Below are 26,222 nucleotides of genomic sequence, written 5' to 3'. Positions count from 1 at the left end.
TCTTCATGAAAAGGCATGAGGATGTGCTCAGTCTTGCAATCCGTGTATCATTCGTTGGATTTTCCGTTTCAAAAACCAAATCTATTTATGGCTTTTCTGTTTTAAAATCGTAACGAAAAAAGTAAAAACAGAAAAAAGACTTCATGTTGAGAACTACAAAATCTGATTGCATTACACCGGTCTTATCCTCCCTTCATTGGCTACCAGTTAAGTCTTGGATTGATTATAAAATACTGCCCTTAACCTATAAAGCACTGAATGGTCTTGCACCAGAATACCTTAGTGACCTGCTGACCTCTTACAACCCTCCACGCTTGCTTCGTTCTCAAGGCACAGGATATCTGTTAGTACCTAGGGTAGAAAGAGCTACAGCAGGCTGCAGAGCTTTCTCCTATAGAGCTCCTCAGCTGTGGAATGGTCTTCCACCGGATGTGCGGGTTTCAGGCTCACTCTCAATATTCAAGTCTAGACTAAAAACACGCCTGTTTAGTTTAGCTTATAGGGACACTAGTTCTGACTCTAGCTATTTCCTCAGTCCCAGTCTGACCTACAGTGTGAGGTGTAGAGCTGGGTGGCGTTCGATGCCATTGGCTTTAGATAAACTGAACTGTCAGCGCTGTCACTCTAGCTTCACCATCCCTTGTGGAACTGGAGTGCTGACATTCAGGGACTCCCCATGCCTGCATTCCCACTTGCCTCTCCCTCCTACTTATGCTGCCATTGCCATATCTGCCGGAGCTTGCACTTTGCACTTCATATTGCACTCACCTAACTGTTAGCACTGCCTATAGTCTCCCCTATACTTTGACTAATTGCACATTTTATTTCCCCAACTCCTCCTGGGGTGTGCTGCCTGGAGACCTCAATCTATCAAGATTTTCAGCACACCCTGCTACATGTGACATGTACCCATGACGTCCTTGCATCCAGCTCGCGTTCTGCCTGTGCCATCTTCCATGTATGACCCGCTGCCTAATTACTTCTGGTTGCCTGGCGATTGGAAGGAGAGTCGGCACCGGCTTGTCATCACCTCCCTGCTCCCCGGTTGTGCCTCAAATCCTATGGTTTGGACAATGTGACTTGGCACTTAGCCATCTCTTCTATTCGACTCTCCCTGCCGGCCCCTGGAGGTTGGGCTCCCCCTTTGAGTCTGGTCCCTCCCAAGGTTTCTTCCTTCTAGAGAGTTTTTCCTTGCCACTGTCACCTATGTCTTACTCACTGGGGGCTTTGGGTGGGGATGCTGTAAAGCACTTTGAGACAATGTATTGTTGGGATAACGCATTATACAAAAATAAATTTGTTGTTTTTCTGTTTTAAAACCAAATGGGAAAACCGTAAAATCACCTTCTTTTGTTTCTTGTCTATGAGTAAATTCAGATCTAACAGATACCGGAGATGTAAGATACAGCCTAATGTGAACTTTATCTTAATCTTACAACATTAACAGTCCCAGTCATGAGCCTGGAAACACCCACCCTTAGAATGGTGTATTTTTGTAATATTTTCTACATTTTCGGATAAAATATGAAGCCTGATTTTTTGTTTTCTGCTTTTTGCTTTTTCCCCTTCTGACAGAAAAACCAAAAAACGCTGCTGTTGTTTAGTTTTCCTGATTTCGTTTTGGACTGGAAAACCCAAGGACAAACGATACATGGACTTTTTGCATTTGTTTGGCTTTAATGTGTTTGATATAAACCTAGAGTTGAGAACCTTCAGATGTGTGTGTTTGTATGAGTAATCCATCCATCCATCCATTTTCCAAACCGCTTATCCAACTGGGTCGCGGGGGGTCCGGAGCCTATCCCGGAAGCAATGGGCACGAGGCAGGGAACAACCCAGGATGGGGGGCCAGCCTATCGCAGGGCACACTCACACACCATTCACTCTTACACATGCACACCTATGGGCAATTTAGCAATTCCAATTAGCCTCAGCATGTTTTTGGGCTGTGGGGGGAAACCGGAGTACCCGGAGGAAACCCCACGACGACATGGGGAGAACATGCAAACTCCACACACATGTGACCCAGGCGGAGATTCGAACCCGGGTCCCAGAGGTGTGAGGCAACAGTGCTAACCACTGCAGGACCATGCCACCTGTTGTATGAGTAATATAATGTAAAAATTTAATTCTATTTTATGTCCTTCATAAAGTACAAAAGGCAAGCATATCACACAGGTAAAACACCCACATTTAAAAAATGTTTTCATGAAAGTCTGTAACAGTGGAGTGAAGGAACTGACCAGTGGCTGGGCTACTGATATATGGTATGATGATGACCATTGAATGTTTCTCAACTTTTTAACCGTAAAAAAACACACCACTTCCAGAGATGATATATATATATATATATATATATATATATATATATATTTAAAATGTAATGTTTCCTGGGGGCTTGGGAGGGCACCTGCAGGAGAGAGACAGATATTGATCATGTAAACATCCTTCAGCAGTGCAGTAGTCATACTTCACATTTATTATTGGGATTGTTGGGGGGGGGGGGGGGGCACATGCAGCCATGGTACCTAAGCTCTGCTCAAGTGAGATCTGAGTTACAGGGAAAGGTCCATAGACCTTGTTTATATGCTGCTGTTCCACAGACTTCCAGTAGGGGCTCCATGTGAGGAAAGAGCGAGGGCTATGCTCTCTCTCAAGTACACACAGAGTCACAGAGTAGGTCAAAGAAGCAAAAACAAAGTACCATACCTGAGTTGTTGTCACTGAACACGAAGCCCTGGTTTGCTCCAAACTACACGTGAGAAAGGTCCTCCTCTAAACTGGCCTCTCTCATGCGGGATGGGGGCCGTAAGGTGGCATGGAGCTCAGGAGCAGCGTGCAGCAGTATGAGCAGCCATGCCTGTGCCAGCAGCACCACTGCCTGTACCCGGTTGTCCCATGTTGGGGACAGGCCAAGCGCCGCGTTGCCATACAGGTAGAAAGTGATCCAGGCCACCCACAGCAGGACTGAGGCCAGGCAGGTGATGAGCAGCCACATGGTCCTGCACCTCCACCGTGGCTGCTGCCTCCACAGACTGCAGGCCGCCCCCACCAGTGCTGCCAGGAGCAGGACCAGCACATAAGTGGTGGCCAGCGCAAAGTTCAGCGGCTGGTATTCACAGGCTGGCTGGCACGTGGACATCATGGCTAGAAGGATCCACTCTGGATCCAACACGGCCAAGGCCACCGCCAGCCCCATCAGTTGACCTGTGCTGGGGCTATGAGCAGTCGCAGACCCTGGAACACTAGGCAGGTGTTGCAGACAGCAAGCAACACCCCCCTCAGGACACGCCGGGCGAAGCAGAGGCTCTCTTGGTGCTCAGCGATGTATCCCAGGCTGAGGCCACAGAGCCCAAATATGGCAGCGAGCAGCAGGAGTAGCGGCGCCACCCCGCTGCGCTCCTCAGCCTCTGTGATCTTCCGCAGGCGACACAGTACCACCAGGAGCAGGATCAGCGAGGCGAGGGCCGCCGCCGCTGCCGCCACCACCACCACCAAGCCCCACACCGCATCCAGCTCACACAAGGCCGTGTAGGGCCTTGTCAGGATGGAGCCGGATCCGCAAGGCGAAGCTTCGTCCCATGAAGAGCTGCCCTCCACCAGGGACAGGACGAGGAAGGTGAAGAGATTGATAGAGGGAGCCATCACTGGCAGGGAGAGAGAAAGGAATCATTTAATGGGTTGAAGAAGTATTAGTCCATTAAACGCAATGTAGCCTGCTGCTGTGCAGGACACATCACAGGCGACACGCTGAGCATGCTGACAACTGAGCAATGGACTTCTACAGTGTGAGACTACATGCACTTTCTTAAAAAGCAGTAATCAATGCCATGCCAACCAGCTGAACAACTTCACAAGCAAATCGGCACATTATATAGGCCACCATCGTTATAAAAATTTTTTATTATTTAAATTCAGGGGTCTCAAAGAAATTACTGTATCTGGCCAGCCGATATCAGAGAAAAATTAAAACCATGTAATTTCATTCCAGCGCAATTGACATCTGCCAGTCTGCACGTTTTGCGGTCGATAGTTTAGCATCTCTGCTGCTCTGGGAAAGGAAGGCAGGCAAGGTAAGGAACGAGGGAATGACACTGGACAAGCAAACGCTCGATATAGAAATGAAACATTTGCAATACTTCGCAACCCCCATTGCGTGTGCTGTCCCTTTGTAGTCTCCAGTATGCAGGCTTAATTGATGAACATCCGCCGGTGTACGTGACAATAGTTATGTTTCTTCCCGTTTGCAATCAAAGTGTGAGCTTCGGGCGTGACGTTAAGCGGAATCCCAGACCGATTGTTTAAAAACGCAACAGGCTTCATTTGAGACTGTATAGGCTTCTGAATTTTTCGTATAAGCTTAATTTGAGTCTGTTTTCAAAGTAAATTTAAAAAATATAGATAACTGATATGTTATCAGTTAATTTTTCAAATATTCTCATTAAAGTGCTTCTGTTGAGAGGGCTTAAATTGTGAAAATGTTAACATTGTTCAGTTATTTTTATGTCCAGTGTTGTGGAGTAGCTAACTAAAATGAACGACGCTACTAACTTTACTTCTTTCAGTAGGTTATCGGTAGAGCAAATACTTTTAAAACGCTGTAGCTTTTCCAGTAACTATTTTTTTCTTTTTTTTACAAATAGCGATATCGCAGCGACATCGTTAAAAATATTACAGGTCGTCGATCGTTGTCAAAATATATTTTCATTTCAACGTTATTTTCCACGTTTTTTAATTCATTTGGTTTTTGATGTAGTTAGCATCTCCCTAGCACGGCCACACAATAGCAAAGACATAAACTTAATTTTCAGAGAATCATCTCACCTGTTTACCTCAGCCGCCAGATAAAATTGTTCCGACCAGTCAGACCACTCACGCCCCACACCATTAAAAGTTTCCGGTATAAATATTGGGTGAGCAGGCGGGGCCACCGGGAGATTGAGAAAACACTCTCTAGACGTAACAGGACAATCAGCGCCCTCATAATTAGGAGATTGTACACTATCCTCCGCCTCCGACATGTTAAAGCTAATTCTAGGTTTCTAAACGGGAAAAGCACAAAGGAAAGAAATGATCCCACCGCTGCCACCAGTGCAACGAACCTAAACTAGCGTCAGAGGCTGTGAAAGGAGAACAGATCACCACCAGACTGCAGCTACAATTACAAAGATACTTTTATTCAGTACAATTCATGCAGCGACCCGTTGGGTCGGATCTGGATTCACAAAGAGTTCGGTCCCGCTTTCTCCCCGTAGCACACCACCCCTTTTCAAGCGTGTGTTAACCCACGCTACCGCACAGTAAATCCCGCACCACACAACATCCCCATTAGGGCACGGCACACCAATAGCACTGCAATACACAGTAATCCCCACACTTCGGGCACAGGCAAGCGTTACGGGACCAGAACCGCCTACTGTATATAGTCCTGTCCCGACCCTAAGCGGTTACACTGCGCATTTAAAACACACAGAACACTCACACAATAAAGACATAGTTAAAACAGAACACCCCCTCCCCCCCAGGGATCAGGACCCTCCCCCGGGGAAGGAACAATCACACCGGTCCATCACCTACAACGTCCCACGGAAAGGGAATCCCACCCCCCCACCACCAATCCGTCCCTATGAGGGTGCCGCTACTCCCATCTATCAACCACCCCGTCTAAGCAGTGGTCATAGCCTCCTACCCCCACTGTCCTGACTGTCCTCGCCCTACCGCACCGGGAACTGTCCCTACCGCCCACTCTCTGCCCTAAACGGCATGCGAGTGGCACCTCCCCCGGGACCCAACGCGTACGGTGCCTACCAGACCAAATCTCCCTAACGCGCCTCCCACTCCCTCTATTAACCCCAGATCCCTCACAACCCAGGTGTAGCCACTTAATTAACTATTACCTTCCACGCCCATCCCTTACCCTCCACACGCACACATATCATCATTACACAGTATTTGAGGGATGGAGGGATGAGAAGAGTGGGATAGAGGGAAATATAAGGAGAAGGAGGTTCCTCGGAGCTCCGAGATGTGTTTGGCTGTAATAAATCTGGAATATAGCTATATGACATAGTTTTTGATAACACCAGCATTTATTTTTTAGGTTTGTCGAGCTCCGTCAAAACAGTTGAATTAAAACGAGCCCATTATGTAACTGGAACCCCTCTCACATGTAAACACAGTGACACGCTACAGTGTTGGTTTATTGTCTGAGGCTATGATACTGACCACAAACACATTCTCAAATTTCACTGCACCAATCACAACATATGCAGGCAGAAAAATGACAGCAAACAACATTCAGTATTAGACTCTAAAACCGTCTGTAATATCTGTGTTTATCAAGTGGACCATAAACTAAAATAAGCTTTTCTATTTCAGATTCTTTCAGATGTTTTAAAATAATAAATAAAAAAAATCATAATAATTAAACCATGTATTACTGACTATCAGACAACTTCAACAAGTTACCAAATGGATGCAAAATCAAAGATATTCATTTGCGCCTGGCACTAACCATGTACTCCTTCACAGTACTAAGCCATAGAAAGGTCCCCAATGAAACCCCTGCATTCCTGCATCGCAGATACTCTAATCTCACCATTTATAAGATTCTATTTGTACTGCCTGCCAATTTTTATATTAGATGAAACTAAAAATTGAGAAATATCTATATGCACAAGTAGTTTTTCCTGATAAGAAGGATGACATCAAGACAGTCAGCATTTACACATCGAATTATGACACATCTGAGTAGCCCAGACTGTCCGGAAAACAAAGCCGTACAGCATATGTGGCTGACTAATGTACATACAGTGTAATAAGGTTATAATCAAATGGATAGAAAAATGCTCAATAATGGACAGGATTCAAAGGGTAAATAAGGTGCATCATGTGAAAGAGAATTTAGGTGGCGTTGGGGTGCATTGTGAGTTTCATCTGGTAGAAGGGAATAAACAGGGCTTTGGGGGGGGGGGGGGGGGGGGGACTTCTCCGGGGGCTACATTGCTCTCCCTTTTTTTAAAATGATTTATTAAAAAAAAAATCTTTTCTCCTTACACTATAATGGCAGGTTTAGGACTAATACAGTACAGTCATAACCAGTGTCAGGGATTCTATGCATCGCTACACAGAGACAAGTCCAGATATTGAGCCCAAGCCTAAAATTGTGGTTTACTTACAAGTGCACTTTGCAGGGCAGTGGGGTGTTTGTCCTTATCTGCTCACATTTTCCCCTCTTATCCTGTCTTCTCCTCCGCAGCCCTTCCTCCTTCTCTCTGTTGCTCCTATATTCCCTCCCCTCCAGTCATCTATGTTCTCTGCAGTCTCTCCTCTTCTCCCATTCTTCAGTTATACTGTCTTCTCCGCTCTCCCTGTATCCCTCCTGTCTTCTGGTCCTGTCATCTCTTCTCCAGTCATCCCCTGCTTCTCAGTCATCTCTGCATCTTTTCTCTCATTTGTTTGCTTATTCTTTGATTGTTTGTGTTATTCGTTAACCCACCACCCCATGCTGGACGAGTCTTGATGTTTTTTGTTCTTTTTAAAGTTAGGCTTCTTCCTTTGTTTTTGTGCCATATCTTCTGCCCTCTTCTGGTTGCGACAGTGCATGACACGGGTGGAAAATAGGGTTTATTACAACACACACATCAAAACCAAAAGGATCAGGATGGATCCAAAATAAACAGCAAATGACCAGGAATGAACTAAATGATGGAATAAACACAACTAGAGAACTATATACATACATACAACATACAGCTATAATGAACCATCAAAGAACAGAAGCAGAGCAGGCACTTAAATACAGAGCTAACAAGACAATGCAGGACAGTGAGAATCATAACCAATAACAAGGACTGAGGGCAACCCAGGAACAGGTGTTACAGTTAAACAGCACTGGTGAAATCAAAGTGACCTTTCAGCCACATGGTCAGCTCTGCATCGCCCTCTGCTGTTTGCATTAGAAGCTGCTTGAAATTCCCACTCTCCTTACCAACACCTCGAAAAGCCAGGCCTTGCCGTGCCAAGTACTTAACTTCAGAAGATTTTTCCTCACTTGCTGCTGCTCTTTCCAGCTCATCTGAAGGTTGAATATTAACAGGATTGATCTTCTGAATCCATGTCATCAGTGCTAATCTGTGGCACTGCCTGTCTTTATGTGCACTGAATTTCTCTCTCTCTCTCTCTTTCTTCTCTCTCTCTCTCTCTCTCTGCCATTGACTCACACTCAGTCTCCCTGATTAAATGCTGTATCTGAAATACACACCACAGGCCAAACTAAGAAGCATATTAAACTAACATCAGGATCAGGCTGCTGTGACGTCATTATTCACTCTTAACCATCAATATTTGCTCCTTTTCTCACTCCCCTCCATGGCGCCTGCATTCTCTGCCGTCAGCAGCCTCTTGCTGTCTCTCCCTCTTCATCTTTACTCTCAGCACAGCAGAGTTTACATGAAAGCAGTTATCAGTAAACAAGTGGTGTTTCTTGGCATGATGCTCAGGAATGGATCTCTCAGGATTTGTTATCTGAATGGGAATGATTAATATATGAAGAATCTTTGACTCACATACTGTATACGTCTATCATCTGACTGGCACTAATTATCTCACTGTCTCTACTTACTTTCCTGCTTTTCTGTGGTTGCCCAAAAACTCACGATTGTCACACTTCCTCTTCATGATGACAAGCTACTCACTGTGAATAAAAGCTGACTGTAATAAAACTACCTGCATTTAAATCATACATTAATGACACAAAATACCTTAAAGTATTACTTACTTACTTATTTTGCACAGTAGAAACAAAGAACCCCCTTTTGGGGGGGGGGGGGGGGGGCAAAGTGAAAGTGATGTGGAAAATCGCCTCAAAGGTTTAAATATACATTTGCTGATAAATGAAATGCTATGTGGCCCAGTGGTTGGCGCTGTCTGGGGATTTGAACCCCCATTACTGCATGTTCGTACCTTGTTTGTGCTGGTTTGCCTGCTGTTTCTGCCGCAGGTGAAAAAGCATACAGGCAGCTGAACCGGTGTCTCTAAACAAGCCATTGTGGCTGCGGGTCATAAGGCGATTTCCTACTGCACGAACTTGGCCCAATTGAAGGTCTTAGGAGGTAGTTCCTGAACCATTTTTAAGTTCCAAAAAGAACGTACTTTTTTCTCGACCAAGACTTACTGGGTGGGGCTTAAAGTGATAAACTTTTCCTATTGGTTGACCACAAGCCCCAGCGCCAACTTGAAAGTTTCATGGAAATGCGGGAAAAGGGAAGTGGAGCAAAAATTGAGCAGATGGAATTTTTTTGTAGCTGTTACACTAAAGGCATCAATGAGTAACTTTTTTGCTTCTGTCCCCATAGTTCTGCATCTGAAAATGCGATTGATAACGATTAGCGTAATGAAGAAGTGTATATTATGGACACTGGACTGGAGCATTATCAGATAACCTCTCAGTTATCCTTGTGTGAGAAATATACACAGTCACATATTGAGACTATATTAGATGATGTGGTCTTGAGAGTGGGGCGGCATGGTGGTGCAGTGTTGCCTCACACCTCTGGGACCCGGGTTCGAGTCTCCGCCTGGGTCACATGTGTGCAGAGTTTGCATGTTCTCCCCATGTCGTCGTGGGGTTTCCTCCGGGTACTCCAGTTTCCCCCCACAGTCCAAAAATATGCTGAGGCTAATTGGACTTGCTAAATTGCCCGTAGGAGTGTGTGTGTGTGTGAATGGTGAGTGAGTGTGCCCTGCGATGGGCTGGTCCCACATCCTGGGTTGTTCCCTGCCTCGTGCCCATTGCTTCCGGGATAGGCTCTGGACCCCCCGCGACCCAGTAGGATAAGCGGTTTGGGAAATGGATGGATAATAATAATAATAACAAATAATGATGATAATAATAATTGCACTGTGTCCAATGACTGCCAGTTACTGTAAACAGTAAAGTACACTTAACTGGACATGTCTGTATTATTTTGGTTTATACTTATTAATCCATTAATTCTAACTTTTGTACTTTAAATGGACAGAGTACAGTTATTATTATTAGGAAAAGTATTGTGAGGGAACGCAAAACTATTGAGAGGAAACACAAAACAATTAAAAATATATTTTCTCACCCTGACATCTAAGGGACTCCATATACTGCAGATGATCTATAGAAAAAAATCACAAATACATCACACATCACAAATACATCACATGTACATTTTATATCCCCTACTCCTCCTGGGGGGTGATGCCTGGAGACCTCAATCTATCAAGATATCCAGCACACCCGGCCACATGTGACGTCGCCACCACCAGTGACGTCCCTGCATCCAGCTCGCCGTTCTGATCTTCCATGTATGACCCACTGCCTTACCTCTGGTTGCCTGGCAGTTGGAAGAAGACTTGGCATCGGCATTGGCTTGTCATCTTCCTTGCTCTCCAGTTATTTCCCAAATCTTATGATTGGGACAATGTGACTTGGCCCATCTCTGGCACTTAACCATCTCTCTATTCGACTCTCCCTGCCGGCCCCTGGAGGTTGGGCTCCCCCTTTGAGTCTGGTCCCTCTCAAGGTTTCTTCCTTCTAGGGAGTTTTTCCTTGCCACTGTCGCCTATGGCTTACTCACTGGGGGCTTTGGGTGTGGATACTGTAAAGCGCTTTGTGACAATGTAATGTTGTGATAATGCGCTATATAAAAATAAATTTGTTTGTTTGTATCACTATCAACAAATATGTGGTTTTATTTATGATGTATGAAATCAAAATTATTGGGATGCAAAGCATAATGGCTCTTCGCAATTTTCTTTTAAACCGTAATCATAGGCTAATTGATTAAACATAAGTATTGATTTTATTTTGAAAGACCACTTTGTTATGGAAGGTCATTTGGGACTTAACATCTACTTTGACGCCCATGTCAACACGTCAAACAAATTACGTCTTAACAGGTATATTATTTACGTGTTAAGCCATTCGGACATCTTAACACGTCTTAAAACTGCATGTTAATGTGGCCAATTTGAACCTCTAAAGACGTTTGTACCTTTAATGCATCTATGCTATTGGTTGGCATAAACGTACACACCCCTTTTGACGTAAGGGCTATACGTATGCAGTACGTGCCCTGTACGTTGTAGTTACGTGGTCTCTACAATCAGCCATGTGAGTCCTACGTTGTTAATACGTATAGGCAACATATGTATTACATGTCAAACGTGACTGTGATGTTGTTTTCAGCACAGTCCATTTGTTGGAGGGGTGAATCACGGGTTTATTTAAACTGGCAGAACAGTTATCTTTAAATCTTTACAAAGTATAACTGGTAGTTTTAACATTTAATGAAACTGGAGCAAAAATGGTAAATCTGGCTAATACTGATTTAATTGCACTGGTGTCTTTGTGCTGAACAGTGCAGCTGAGCTAAACTTACCCATTTGATCACTTTCTGTTCTGCATTAACAGCAAAAACTATATGTTCAGCAAAGAAACGTATGTAGTTATTAATTTATTTGTAATAAGGAGTTTACAGTGAACGGTCATAGCAACAGTATGAATGGCATCAATAATTTAGCTGCCTTATATTTTACCGGATGTACGTCGCATAGCCATTCTAGATATCTGAAATGACAATTGTGGATAGGAAGAATGTCATTGTGGATATCTGAAATGCTCTCTTTGACTAGGAAGAATTGAATTAGAGATATCTGCAATCTGCATATCCAGTCTAGCGATTAAATGTTAAAACGCCTTGCCATACTTTTGCATGTATTGTTCCTGTGCTGCAGTATTAAACTATTTTAAAATGCAAAATAATTATTCTGTGACTGCATTGTAAATTTTTTTCCCACGTATTTTAAACAAATCTAATAAAAAACTGTAAAAACATGGAACAGATCAGGCACTGACAGTCAATCAGCCACCTGAGGTCATTATCTAGTGACCGAGGAACATTTTTCTCTTCTTGCAATGACTGTCTGCAGGGCTTCTCCTCAAAAACCGATAAAGTGGTAGCACCCAATTTTAAACGTGTTAAGACGTTCAGATTGGCCGCGTTAACACGTAGTTTTAAGACGTGTTAAAACGTCCGAACGGCTTGACACGTAAATAATGTACGTGTCAAGTACATCATTTGCTGACAATTACTTTGACAGCTGGGAGGACGACACAGAGTAGATGAATTGATCATATTGAGGGGTTGTGCCATTGCCTTTCTCTGTCCATGTCCTTGTGTTCTAAACCATACCTTTGTTTCCTGTAAACCTGTGTTAGGCTCTTTCTGTACCTTTCCGACACAGAAACCTTTTCATAACATGGATTTATAATTGTCTTCTCACTCGAGTATGAATGATGCTTAGATATAATCTATATAATACAAATTTGATATATACTATATATGTGCACCCCACAGAAATCTCCACAATTGTAGAGATACATATGGTCTCTATGCTTTTCCTAGAGAGCCCATGCATAGAGAAGACACAAAATAATCAGTTTTCCACAGCATTTTCCTCCAAGCCTTCTCTAGTTAAACCATAGCGACTATACTATCTCGTGTAGTCACTGGCTAGCATGCAAAGAGCCATTTCTGTGGTTTTTGTTCTCTTGCCCCATTCATCACAATCGCGGTGGATTAAAAGAAAAAGTCAAAAACAGTACTGTGTCATGCTATGTGTAATAGGATTGCAGATTAGCTTAATGGACAGTCACCCCCGTTTAATTTTTTTACAGTTTTTCTGAATGTTTAAACACTAAAAATGATTCTTATAAAACTATTAATAGTTATAGCAAAATTACTCACTGTTTTGCACTCAGTTGGCACTTTTGTAACACACAATTTGCAAATGTGTAAATACAATCCACTGCACAGCACTCTTTTTGCGGAACTGTAAACACAACTCACTGTTTTACACACAATTTCTAAATGATCAACACACTCCTAGTAAAACTATACACATTTATGGCTATTGTTTACACTACTTTGCCAGCTGTCTGGCCACACTGTCACATGTGAAAACGGTTTTAGATAATTAGTTCACTTTGCAATCAGCATGAGCGCTATAAATAAGCCACAGGTACAGTAAGCTTTCAGTGTGGAGAACAATGGAGGGAGAAGGAAGACTGAGAAGAGTGAGAATTAGAGAAGGGCAAGGAAGAGGATGAAGACTAGGAGGTGAATTTAGAGGATGAGGAGGTGAAGAGGAAGGAGGAAGGGTAAGAAGAAATAGAATAACTGATGTCATCAGAGCTACAACAGTGGATCATGTGATCAACCATGGAATGACCCTGAGGGAAGCTGGCCAATGGGTTCAGCCTGACCTGAGCCGCTACGCTGTAGCAGGCATCATAAGGACGGTTCCAAATGAGAATTGGTTAGTACAGTTACTTCACAGTACGTTTTGTAATAGTACCATACTCTAATGAGAAACACAACAATGCTGTACAGGTAAAAACTGAAATGGTTACTCTACAGACCTGCTAGACATCCAGAATCTGGGGGCAGAGGAAGAATGTTCACTGAAGAACGAGAGACCCATATAGTCAATATGGTGATCACAAATAATTCCATTAGGCTACGAGAAATACAGCAGCGCATAATAGAGGATGACACCACCTTCCGAAACATAAACAATGTGAGCATCTCTGCATTATCTCGTGTACTGGCATGCAACAGAATCAGGATGAAGCACATTTACAGAGTCCCTTTTGAAAGAAACAGTGAACGCGTTGGCATGGCAGGAACATTACTGGACACGGTGCCATAACCAATGTCCCAGGACAGCGTGGTGGTAACATAACTATGTGTGCAGCTATAAGTCAGAACGGTGCTGTTCACCATCATGCAACCCTGGGCCCATGTAACACTGCACACATTATTACATTCCTGGACAGCCTACATCATATGCTCACTAATGTTCACAGACCAGTTATGTCATCATATGGGACAATATTAGTTTCCATAGGACTGCTTTAGTTCACTGTACTCAACCTCCCGCCTTACTCTCCATTCTTGATTGAAGAATTCTTCTCTGCCTGGTGCTGGAAGGTCTATGATCGTCATCCCCATCAACGCATGGCTCTTTTACAGGCAATGGAGGAGGCATGCGAGAATATTGACCAGGCATCATGTCAGGCCAGGATAAGGCACTCCAGGAGAGTTTCCCCGGTGCCTTGGTCTAGAAAGCATTGCATGTGATGTTGATGAAATTCTGTGGCCGGACCCAAAGAGACGACAAGAATGATTTTTTTTCTCTCTCTCAGTGAAATTGTATGTTGTCTTGTGTTTCTTTTGATGCATGTGAATAAACATTCATACTTGAAATTTGAATCTTGAATTGTGTTTACAGAACTATTTATGACTATTTATGACAAAAGTATGACCTCAAATTGACATACCTCGTGCACAGAGAAAGCAAAAGCCAGATGTGTTTTCCATTCCTACCATCAGTGTGTAGTTGGTGCATTGTGTGCTTATTAATGATGATGGTTTGTGTTAACTGATTGGTACAAAAATACCATTTTTACAAAGGTTTGAAGAGTTAAGCAAGATTTATTAGTTTTTGCAAGAGACCTACAATGTTTTGCTGATTTGGTGGTTTTTTTATTTGTGTGCCGAGTTTTTGCAAAATAGCCAGTAGTTACAAAAATGTGTTTAAGCCATCAGAAAAAAACATGTGTGCTTTGGTGCACATCCATCCATCCATCCATTTTCCAAAACGCTTATCCTACTGGGTCGCGGGGGGTTCCGGAGCCTATCCTGGAAGCAATGGGCACGAGGCAGGGAACAACCCAGGATGGGGGGCCAGCCCATTGCAGGGCACACTCACACACCAGTCACTCTCACACACACGGGCAATTTAGCAACTCCAATTAGCCTCAGCATGTTTTTGGACTGTGGGGGGAAACTAGAGTACCCGGAGGAAACCTCACGACGACATGGGGAGAACATGCAAACTCCACACACATGTGACCCAGACGGAGACTCGAACCCGGGTCCCAGAGGTGTGAGGCAACAGTGCTAACCACTGCACCACCATGTCGCCCCTGTATCGTATCAGTCTTGGGGAAAACCAGTGACAATCCACTGTGAAACAGCACTGCGCAAATTCTCATGTGTTCCTAATGACAAGGGCAAGACTGGTAATCAAACTAGCCTCTCAGCAGGAGTGTTAGTGTAAAAGCAGCGCTTATTGACACAGATAATAAAGCTTGTTAGAATGCGTAACATAATTATTTAGCTGGGCCCAGAAGAGGTGAGAGCTCCCCTAGTGGCTACAGGAGTGCATTTTCCCCAAAGCAGATATAATGGATGGTGGTCTTATTGCTTTTAGACCACAACTTGGGATAGAAGAACAAATCAAATTATTTTCCTCATTTAATATTCAGATTTTAATTGGGCTTAAATTTTAGAACACAGTGTGTTCTAGGATGGTACGTTATGGATATTAGTCTCTACCACATTCTAAAGCTATAAATCCGGACCTTTTCCTATGTTTGATTTGGTGGCTGCCAGGCGTTCTGAGTAGTATAGTGACTATGGTAGGCGTGTGATTCCCTATGGAATTTTTTGTTCTGTTCTGTGTGGCAAATACATATAATGCTGACATTTTTCCTGGAAGATTTGGGATTTTTCATCCCGTGCCTTAAGGTATTTCTCTCCAGCTCTAGGTAGTCTCCCCCGAAAACACCAGTCACTCACTAGCCTTACACTTATGCTTGCTGACTTATTCAACACCATGAATGGATTAACAGAAAAACAGAAACCTATTAAAAGGCTGCACCATATCCTGATATGCAAATAGACATCCAGCATCATTGTTTCACAGGGAAGTACATTATTTATTGATAATTATAACCCTAACCCTTACTTCTCAGCTTGACAAACATAAGGTGCGGCGCGTGAGCATGTGAACTGGTTGAAATGCAAGTGTCTCACAGTCAATGCATAAGACTTGAGAGCCCTGACTTTACTTATATAGCCCACAACATGTTTATGATTCATAAATAAATCTGGCCAGCAAATCGGTCTTTCATTTTCCACAGAATAAAAAAAACGATCATGTTATCCCGCTGATAATTGCAGGCGCGTTTCATCCCCGGCACTGGCTGGAGACACAGGCAAAAGGCATACAATCTTATTGAGGTACAAAAATTATTCCATCTACTCTGCACTTCTGCATAACTTCCATCATAGTGCCAGTTTTTGCCAGATCAAATATGCAATCAGAAAATTACTGCATACATGCCTTTATATTACGGTCAAGCGGAGAGTCAGAGCAGTTTCCATAGAAACAACGTAAACAAACTTTATCGTTTGAAGCACAACAAACTCTGAGTGAAAATGGCGCAGAGGTGAGTACCTTGTTAGCTCTCCAAAATGTCTTTGAATTCTTCAACTGATGTTGTGCTACTTTGATTATTTAGCCTTTTATACTATAATGACATAGTAAATGTCTATAATACAATAAAAAACATTACATTTTTTTTTTATATTACATATTTTTTAACGTCATTTAAAGTGCAGTGGTTTTTATTGCTACTGTGGTTGCTAATATTTAAATAATGACAGACTATTTGGTTAGTAAATTCATCTCAAACATGCTAGTTTAGTAGGGCTTCCCAACCTTTCGATGTCCGCGGATCGGTTTCCGTCGTAGAAAAGTGTCACGGATGGGTAAGACGGCGGTATAATTTGGGGGTTCCCACGCCGAGCGGCGGGAGATTGACGGTGTATACGGACATGCGGGGCTAATGGCGTATTTCCGTACATCAATACGGGCAGCTTTCTTTCCAAAACGGCGCGATCCCCTAATAAACGGGACGGCTGGCTCCTCTACCCCCGGTTGTCTGCCGCCCGGTGCAATACTCCGCGCGGACGGTACCGGAACACCGACCGGAAGTTGGGACCCCCTACTGTACAAGGTGGTAGGTAAATTGTTAAAAAAAATTGGGGCATTACTTTCGGAGTAGGCTAGATGCTTCTAAGTTTATCATTACATCTCTTTACATTGTTACACAGGATTAACACTTTCAAATATTCTTAGCTTGGTTAGTGTTAACTCAGTTCTTGGTAGTATTCATCTGGGTATTCATTTGATGTGGAGCACAGTTGTTTCGTATTTGATTCTAGTTATAATTTGGTGACATTACTCTTTAATATGATATTGCACTTACAGTATCGTGCATTTTACAGTAGATTTTTTTTGCAATCTTGCTCGCTGTTTCTTTTATTCTTTCTTTTTTATATATGTGAACCCTGTAATTATTTATTATAATAATTATAATAATTGTATTTTCTGTATGGTTGAAGAATTTCCAGCTCTTTATTTATTTTATTATCTCTGTTAAGTGCTGGTTAATCTCTCATTTATTCCCCAGAGAGCGAATTGAGAGAGCTGATCGATGGACCAACACCCAACACTGGGAAGCCTGGAACCTGTGGGATGAAGTGATCAACTGGGGAGAAGGTGTGGAGGAGTTCTCACCAGTGACACTCCCCACTGTCCAGGCTGGGGGGGTTAAGGGGGGATTGGGGGGGTCTACTGATTTGGGTAAGGGAGGGGTTAGTAAGGGAGGGGAGAGTGTGGAAAACGATGGACTGCTAGCCAGCACTAGTATTTCATCTCAAAGTCTTCAGAGTAATTACGGCCTTTCATCTGAAGACTGGGAAATTTATCAAACTTGCTACCTTAACAAAAAAAAGAAAGTCAGGAAGGACCGGACAAGCCGGGGGGAAAGTGAGGTAAGGGGGCAGAGTAGTGAGGAATATGTGGAGGTACCAGAGTGGGGAACATTTGAGGGGAAGGCCTCCAGGGTTGTGATGGAGGGGACAGAGGCTGGTATTAGTATGATGGATATGCTAAATGGAGGTGAGGAGAATGGATGTGAGGTGGGAGTGAATGTGGAGGAGGTTAAGGGAGGAGGAGGGAGAAGTACAGGGAATGCTGTGGAGTATGTAGTGTCACAAAGAGGCAGAACTTGGCTAGAACCCATCCAGGAGGAAGAACTTCAGGAAGATGAAGAAACAGATGAGGAGCTTCAGGAAGCAGAAGACACTGATGCTGCCACAGTGGACAGTTGGCAGTGCATGGCGGCATATGTAGCCAGAATATGGCTGCAGACTTTACAGGAAGATGGACCTGAGGAAAATGAAGAAGCTGATGTGGTATTCCAGCAGGCAGAAGATGCTGATGCTACCACACTGGTCAGGTTTCAGTGTATGGTGGCATCTGAAGACAGATCACAGCTACTGACTATACCAGAAGAAGGACCTGAGGAAGAGGACGAAACTGAAGTGATGAAGACAGATAAAACAAAAGAGGATGCTGATGCTGCCGAGAAGATCTACAGTGAAGAAGTATCATTCCATGTGAATGCCGAAGATCTTTCTGAAGATGATACTGAGAAGAGCCACAAGAAGAAGAAGAAGAAGATGAAGTGGTGCTTCTTCTGCTGTCCCCTGCCCTTCAGAAGAAGTAGCAAGAGGCAGTAATTATAAGGCTGTGAATTCAGGTTTAGAAATGACTTAAAGCAGTAATATAACTACATTATTGACACCTTCACAATGCACTGTAATGCATCCATAAATATATTATAGACATGGGTATAAATATTGAAGAAAAAAAAGCATAACACATTATAGGCATGTTTATTATGGATTAATGGCCGATATAATGTATTATGAAGATATTTATTGTGTATATATAGATCAGAGCATTCATAATGCATTATCAACATAGCTATAATGTGTTATGCCTTTGTATAAGCATTTACAGCCGTGTTTTTAATACTTTTATAAATGATTTATAAGGCATTAATTGGGTATGTATAATGCAGTTATATGACTGCTTTAAGTAAAGTTAAGTAAAGTGTTTATTTTCTTTTTCTTAGAATACCCGTGTTAGAGCCCTGCATTGGGACTGGGATCCCGCGGAACCCAACGGAAAGAGATACTGTTTAAGCGTTAATGTAGCTATAAGATACGATAGGATAAGATATGCTAAGTTAAAATATAAGATAGGCTAAGACGAAATATATTAATATAAACTAAGTTGAAATATAATAAGATAAGATAGGTTAAGTTATATGATAAGATAGGCTAAGTTAAAATATAATAAGATAGGTTAAGTTAAGATATGACAAGATAGCCTATCATATTTTATCTTAGCCTAAGTTAACATATGATAAGATAGGCTAAGTTAAAATATCATAAGATAGGCTAAGTTAAAATATGATGATAGGCTAAGTTAAAATATAAGATGGGTTAAGTTAACATATGATAAGGTAGGCTATGTTAAGATAAGAGATTTGCAATAAAACATATTTACTTTTCAAACTGTGTCTTTGTCATCTCTTCAGTGTTGTGTCTGTCTTTGTTTGATAATTTTGAATCGTTAATTTATATCTGAGACTCTCCTAAATGTCAATAAGCAGAGACGGAGGAATGGGAGGAAGGTACAGTCAAGTATAAATGATAAAGTATCAAAATCACAGTGTTGCCTTATTTTGACACAGAGAAAGTAATTTCAGTGTTACTACCACATATGAGTTAATGGCTGCAAATGTTGGTGTTAGAAGTGCCGGTAAATAATGCGGCGTAAGTTTAACTCCAGTGTGTTTCTGAAAAACGCGCAGCCTTCTGCCTGCTGTCATTCGTCGCACGTGTAGGAGGCTATTCTGGTAAGTAACAGGTAAAGTTGTCATTTAACGTAATGCTAATGTGCATTACCAGTTAGTAAGTGTTTTACTATATCACACACCTTACGTCCTTTATAGTTGTAGTCCGGTGCACTCTGTATCCATGCTAACTAGCTAGCTAATGTTAACATGACGCAGTACAGTCTTCCAGCTTGGGGATTCCCACCCCTGTCCGCGGCCAGTATTCCGCAGGGGGGTTTGCGGAGGTGTTGGTTGCAAATGCAAACGATCCCTTCATGTTCATGCGTTGTGTTCTAATGTGTAAATAAAAGATAACTATCAAATTCAATGTTTATGTCCTATTATACTAGATAAGACTGTAAAATAGTTTGCCCTGCATATGGATGCCATGCAGTCAGAGTATGATCAAGATAGGGTGTGCATGTGGAAAAAAGACAAATGTAACAGTATTTGAGGGATGGAGGGATGAGAAGAGTGGGATAGAGGGAAATGTAGGGAGAAGGAGGTTCCTCGGCGCTCCGAGATGTGTTTGGCTGTAATAAATCTGGAATATAGCTATATGACATAGTTTTTGATAACACCAGCATTTATTTTTTAGGTTTGTCGAGCTCCGTCAAAACAATTAGAACGAGTTCATTATGTAACTGGAACCCCTCTCACATGTAAACACAGTGACACGCTACAGCGTTGGTTTGTTGTCTGAGGCTATGATACTGACCACAAACACATTCTCAAATTTCACTGCACCAATCACAGCATATGCAGGCAGAAAAATGATCGCAAAAAAACATTCAACATTAGACTCTAAAACCGTCTGTAATGTCTGTGTTTATCCAGTGGACCATAAATTAAAACAAGCTTTCCTATTTCAGTTTCTTTTAGATGTTATAAAGTAATAAATAAACAATCATAATAATTAAACCATGTATTACTGACTATCAGACAACTTCAACAAGTTACCACATGGATGCTGTTAGGTTGAAGAAACTGTTATTAATCATTTGTTATCGTTTCTGTATAATCAGCAATGAGTGTAAATATGTATATACATTATTTTGTTTTCCTTTACCTTCATACTTTAGATTATATTAGTTTACACGTATCCTGAGCACGTGTTTAAATAGTTGTCCACCTGAGGAAAACCAGAACTTCTTCTTACTCTCACAGTCTTTTCTTTGTTCTCACTCCAAGACCCCTGCCCCCCATTGACTATAAAAAAAGGTGCCAAGGGGAACCACCCTTTGTAACACATTCCTTTGTAGCCTAGCATGCAGAGAGTGTGGTTACCCTTGTGCAAGTAAAACTCTAAGTGTGTTGTCTCGTAATTAATGGTGTGTACAGAGTTGGAGTGGAAACCCTGTCGCTTTCTCCAACATATACTGTACTGTAGTTTGGTCCTGTGTGCAGAGTTGGAGTGGAAAGCCTGTCGCTTTCTCCAACAGTCTCAATGTAGGTAACAAAGGAGAGACATTTTACACCCTCACAGACCAAAAACAAGGGGATTTAATTGCTGAGTTCAATGTGTGACGACTACACAGTAATGACTGGCTAAGATGTTTCTGTGAGTAATATAAAATCACTATGTGTAGGGCAAGTACAGCACTATGCATAGGACGTCAGGACTCACACTGAAATTCCCTATATTTGGATATATTATGAGGTGGCATGGTGGTGCAGTGGTTAGCACTCTTGCATCACACCTCTGGGACCCGGGTTCAAGTCTCCGCCTGGGTCACATGTCTGTGGAGCTTGCATGTTCTCCCCATGTCGTCGTGGGGTTTCCTCCGGGTACTCCGGTTTCTCCCCAGAGTTCAAAGACGTTCGAAAAATGCTAACTGGAGTTTCTAAATTGCCCGTAGATGTGCATGTGTGAGTGAATGGTGTGTGAGTGTGCCCTGCGATGGGCTGGCCCCCCATCCTGGGTTGTTTCCTGCCTCATGCCCATTGCTTCCGGGATAGGCTCTGGACCCCCCGCGACCCAGTAGCATAAGCGGTTTGGAAAATGGATGGATGGATGGATGGAACAGTATTTTCTGAAATTCTGTTTGAGAGCCCTTAGCACATGAACATTTTAAAGCCTGTGGTCCACACAGATCTGTACAGTACAGTGAGAGCTGATTATAGGAGAGATTCATCTCTCATAGCTGACAGGCGGCTGATGTGACAGAGAATTGTGGCCGTGCAGCAGATTTATAAAATAACAGAGTATTTTACTTGATGTAATTCTCATAACTACTTGTACAACCTCCACATCACCGAGTCCCTTTTGCACATCATAAATGCAAAGTCTCATTCTTTTGGTCAAATTGCAAATGCTTTGGCTCAGTAGTGCGAATAATTATGTACAATCATCTGCTGATTCCTACATTTTCAATTGTTTATGACATGTTGGTCAAAATATATGTGACTCATCACCATGAAATGAGTCTTATGGGTGACTCTTATGGGTGGGGAATAAGACTCATTTGATGGTGATGGGTCACATATTATACTGGTTCTCTGTTGAAAAGTCTGACCCCCCAAAACATCTGGTGTTAGTTCATTGTATAAGTCATTACATGCAAAATGGTCGTCATAATCGCTCAAGCATGTTCTCTGTACATCTGTATAACTGTGTGTATATATATATACAGTACTGTGCAAAAGTCTTAGGCAGTCCAAAGAAATGTTTAAAGCTGTTTATCTGGGTAGCAAGTGTACTTTGGCTTAGAACAAAAAACACAATTTAACATTAGAACGTCTGCAAATTAAGAGTAACACAATAAAAAACTAGTAATAATTTCTTCTGTTTTCTAAAAAGTTACTGATACCTAGTTGGATGGCTAGATGAACACTGCCTCAGTTCCCAAACTTCTCCTCAGGGGCACCTCACCTTTATTTTGTTAAATTTCACCAACACACCAGCAGGTATGTAATCCAACAATGTGCCCTGTACTGTAATATTGTCCTCTTACTGCAATGCTTCATATTACAGTATCCATTTGCATTTTATATTATACAGTGAGTTTTACTTTATACAGTTACATACTGGATGTATACTGTAGCACACATGTCGCGTCACTCACGGTCACACACACAGATTAACCTCCCCTCAAACCACAGGCAATACGCCAGGACAAGCAGTGTAGTACAATCTTTTATTAAACACGCAAGAGCAACCCCACTACTTAACACACAGTGGGGGAAACAGAATATCTAACACGACAAAGGGGGGGGGGGGACATGCCCTACATTCACACCTTTCCCACTGAATACACCCCCATAGAATTAGCATTTCCATCTCCCAAATTCCTGTGAAAATGTCACTGGCTGTATAACTACACACTAATACAATCCAAATTCAAAACACACATGGTAAATGTGCTTTTCTACTCTTACGCGTACTGAAAGCACTTTGCTAATGGCACATTTTAGAGAAGAAAAACAGGACCTCATATTCCAGACAGAGGTAAGCATTTCAGTTTTAAAGATATGTATTTTCTTAAATGGTATATTACACTGCAAATGTATTCATTTACAACTGGACGTAGTTACCCTCTACTTTATTCTGAGTTTTATTGTTCTGTTTTGTACAAAATATTTTTGTGTCTGACAATTTTTGTCCACTGTGCTATTATTTTACAGGAGACAACCACTGCAACTGATCTTGAGAGGACCTGCTGCCTGCCAGAGAGTCCAAGGCTGATAATTCTTGGTATAATCATACTTTTCATCAGCTCAATTTCTTGTTCGGTAATACTTGTTAACATTACCACTTGTTAAAATTTTAAATAATACTTGTTAAACTTTTGATGGTTTTAGGTGATGGCTTTAGTAAACGGAAATGGATGATTGTAATTGAAGGCCAGGTGATTTGCCAAGGGGTGCAGCCAACCTTCATGTCTGGATTAGCAACACTCTTTGTGTGTTACTACATCTTCAACCTCCAATACCAAGATGGCGCTGCTTGCACTCTTGAATTTATACAAAGGTAAAATTTAGTGACATTGACTTTTCAAAAGTGAATTGCGTTAGAAAGTCCTTAGTTATAAACCTTATTAGCAACAACACACACAGACATACTAAAAAATACATTCACAGACCGACACAAATATACCACATACAGACACAATCATAACATATACAGATAGAACAACACTTCACACCCACAGACAGACACACCAGGGCATACATTCAGATAGACACAAAGATAAACAATTTTCCTTGTACAAACAGATTGATTGTGCATGTTCTTTTTCATTCAGAAATCTTAAGAGAGTCGGAAGTGACGTGGAATTTACCTGTGAAACTAAATGGTAATGATAGATAACAGGGTTTATTTATTGCTTGTGTGCTTCACTGTTTGTAGGGATTCTGCTGAATGTGACCACCTGGAATGATGGAATATGAAGAAGCTTTTTTTTTTAAGACTTCAACCTGCTTCTCTTCCCTTCACTACTATTGCTCCTGTGAACTTGATGGTAGTTTGTTTACTCCTTAATTATTTTGACAATTTGTTTTGAATTTTTGAAAGTCACAATTAAAAAGATTTAAAAATTACATGATGGTGAAACATTGGAAATGTAAGAAATGTTGAACATTTTCCATTAACATCTTTATATAAAAGTAATGTTTTTGTAAACTAAGTGAAATATGTTATTTCTAAAAACTTACAGTAAAAACTCATACAGAACATATTTATCGTTTCAGTGTATTTTCTGTGTGTGTATCAAAAGTTTAATTATAGCGTATAACAAGTCAGTTAAATCAGTCATTGTCTACTAAGCTGGAAGGCACAAGATATACTGTAGGTTAGATGGCATGCATGCATTGTTTCATTAATATGCCTTAACGTAAGAAGACTATAGTAAATATAAACTGCACATAAAGGCATGCAAACCTTTAGAATAAAAAGTACAAGTGTACTCTAGTATTACATTAATTCACATACTGTATATATACTGTATTTTCATATTGAAATATTACAGCAAATTACATTAAAATTGAATACAGTAATGAACCGTAAATTAAATGTACAGGAAAAAATAGTTTCTGTAGTTTTACAGTAATTTACAGTAGTTTAGGTATACTGTATTATACTGTGATTGAAGATATTACAGTAAATTACAATAAAAACAAAATGCAGTAATGAACTGTAAAATAAATATACAGTGGCCTACTGTAAAATTTACAGTACTGTACTGGCATCTGTGCTGCCAGTAATTTACTGTAAAATATACGGGAAAAATTTTTACAGTGTGTGTTTGTGGCAATAAATCTGTAATATATTTTGATAACACCAGCATTTGTTTTTAGGCAAAAATGGCAAACAGATCAGAACTGGCTGGATTTGATGCTGCAGCTTTTATTGAAAGACAAAACAAAATTAAAAAGTGCTGAAGTTTGAATGACTGTGTATTTATTTCAGTTATTTTATATTGGGCTCAAGGATTGGTTTCATCATACAAATACAGCACAGATAATGTTTACTTGAAATTACTGAAAAGTAAGTGATACCAGAATCAGGGGGTCAATAAGCTTTTAACCCTACTATTACCCTAGGGTCGGTACTGACCCGTTTTCAAGTTTTAAATGCATAAAAGTACCACATACATTTTGTTTACTGCATCAAGGCTTTTTCTATTTTTCTGAAACTTCCATTTAAACAAACAAAAAAAAAAAAAAAAAAAAAAAAAATTATTTCTCTAATCAGAAATTCACTGCCTGTGATCTTAACGGGTCAGCCATGACCCAGGGTACAATAAGAGATCATAAAACAATAAATACTGGCCAAACTGAAGTTACAGTATAAACACACTCTCAGCTCACTCTGGCCCCACACCCCCACACAACTCTGTCAGGTAGCAGGCCTCTCCCATCCCCCGAGCTGTAGTCAGGGGCTTATCTCTTCACACCTCCCCCGAGTCAAAAAACAGAGACAGCCCAGGCAAAACTGGCCCAGACCAGTTCAGTTTGGTGATTGTGACTGGGGAGAAAGCATCTAATTTGCAGAGGTAAAAATGGCTAAATTCACAGCACTCCAAGCTATGGATCATATCCTAGCTGAAGGACAAGTTACAGAGTGGCACAGCGACACTGATGAGGTGGACTCAGAGGAGGAAGACATTGTGGAGTGTCAGTCAGAAGACACAGACACAGAGTCTGAGGAGGAGATCACCTCTGAAGCAGTTTCCCCACCAGCTGAAGTACTACAGTCCAAGAATGGCAGCATCTCCTGGAGGTTAGTACCACCTGACGAGACTCGCAGGACAGCTGGCAGGGCAGCTGCTGAAAATATCATCAGAATGACTCCTGGGGTCACAAGGTTTGCCATAACAAGGATAAGTGACATCAAAACAAGTTTTGAACAGTTCATGCCATCATCACTGAAAAAAATAATACTTGACATGACAAACCTAGAAGGACAAAAAGTCTACGGAGACACATGGATTGACTTTGACGAAGAATTCCTGGATGCTTATATTGGAATTCTTCTTCTTGCTGGAGTATACCGATCCAGCAATGAGGCCACAGCCAGTCTCTGGGACAAAGCAACAGGCAGAAATATTTTTCGGGCCACGATGTCACTGAAGAGCTTCCACAT

At 41.7% G+C, this 26,222-nt stretch overlaps 1 protein-coding gene across 1 annotated transcript; it reads right to left on the bottom strand.

Moving 5' to 3' along the window:
- Positions 1 to 2,752: 2,752 nt before the first annotated feature.
- Positions 2,753 to 26,222, bottom strand: LOC125721407 (G-protein coupled receptor family C group 5 member B-like). Its single transcript, XM_048997281.1, is given in 3 exon segments — positions 2,753 to 3,225; positions 3,228 to 3,550; positions 26,131 to 26,222. Coding segments are annotated over 3 exon segments (888 nt in total).

Source organism: Brienomyrus brachyistius, unplaced genomic scaffold (genome assembly GCF_023856365.1).
Source record: "Brienomyrus brachyistius isolate T26 unplaced genomic scaffold, BBRACH_0.4 scaffold33, whole genome shotgun sequence".
NCBI lineage: Eukaryota > Metazoa > Chordata > Actinopteri > Osteoglossiformes > Mormyridae > Brienomyrus > Brienomyrus brachyistius.
Note: the sequence above shows the minus strand (reverse complement) of the source record. Positions and strands in the feature narration are given on the sequence as shown.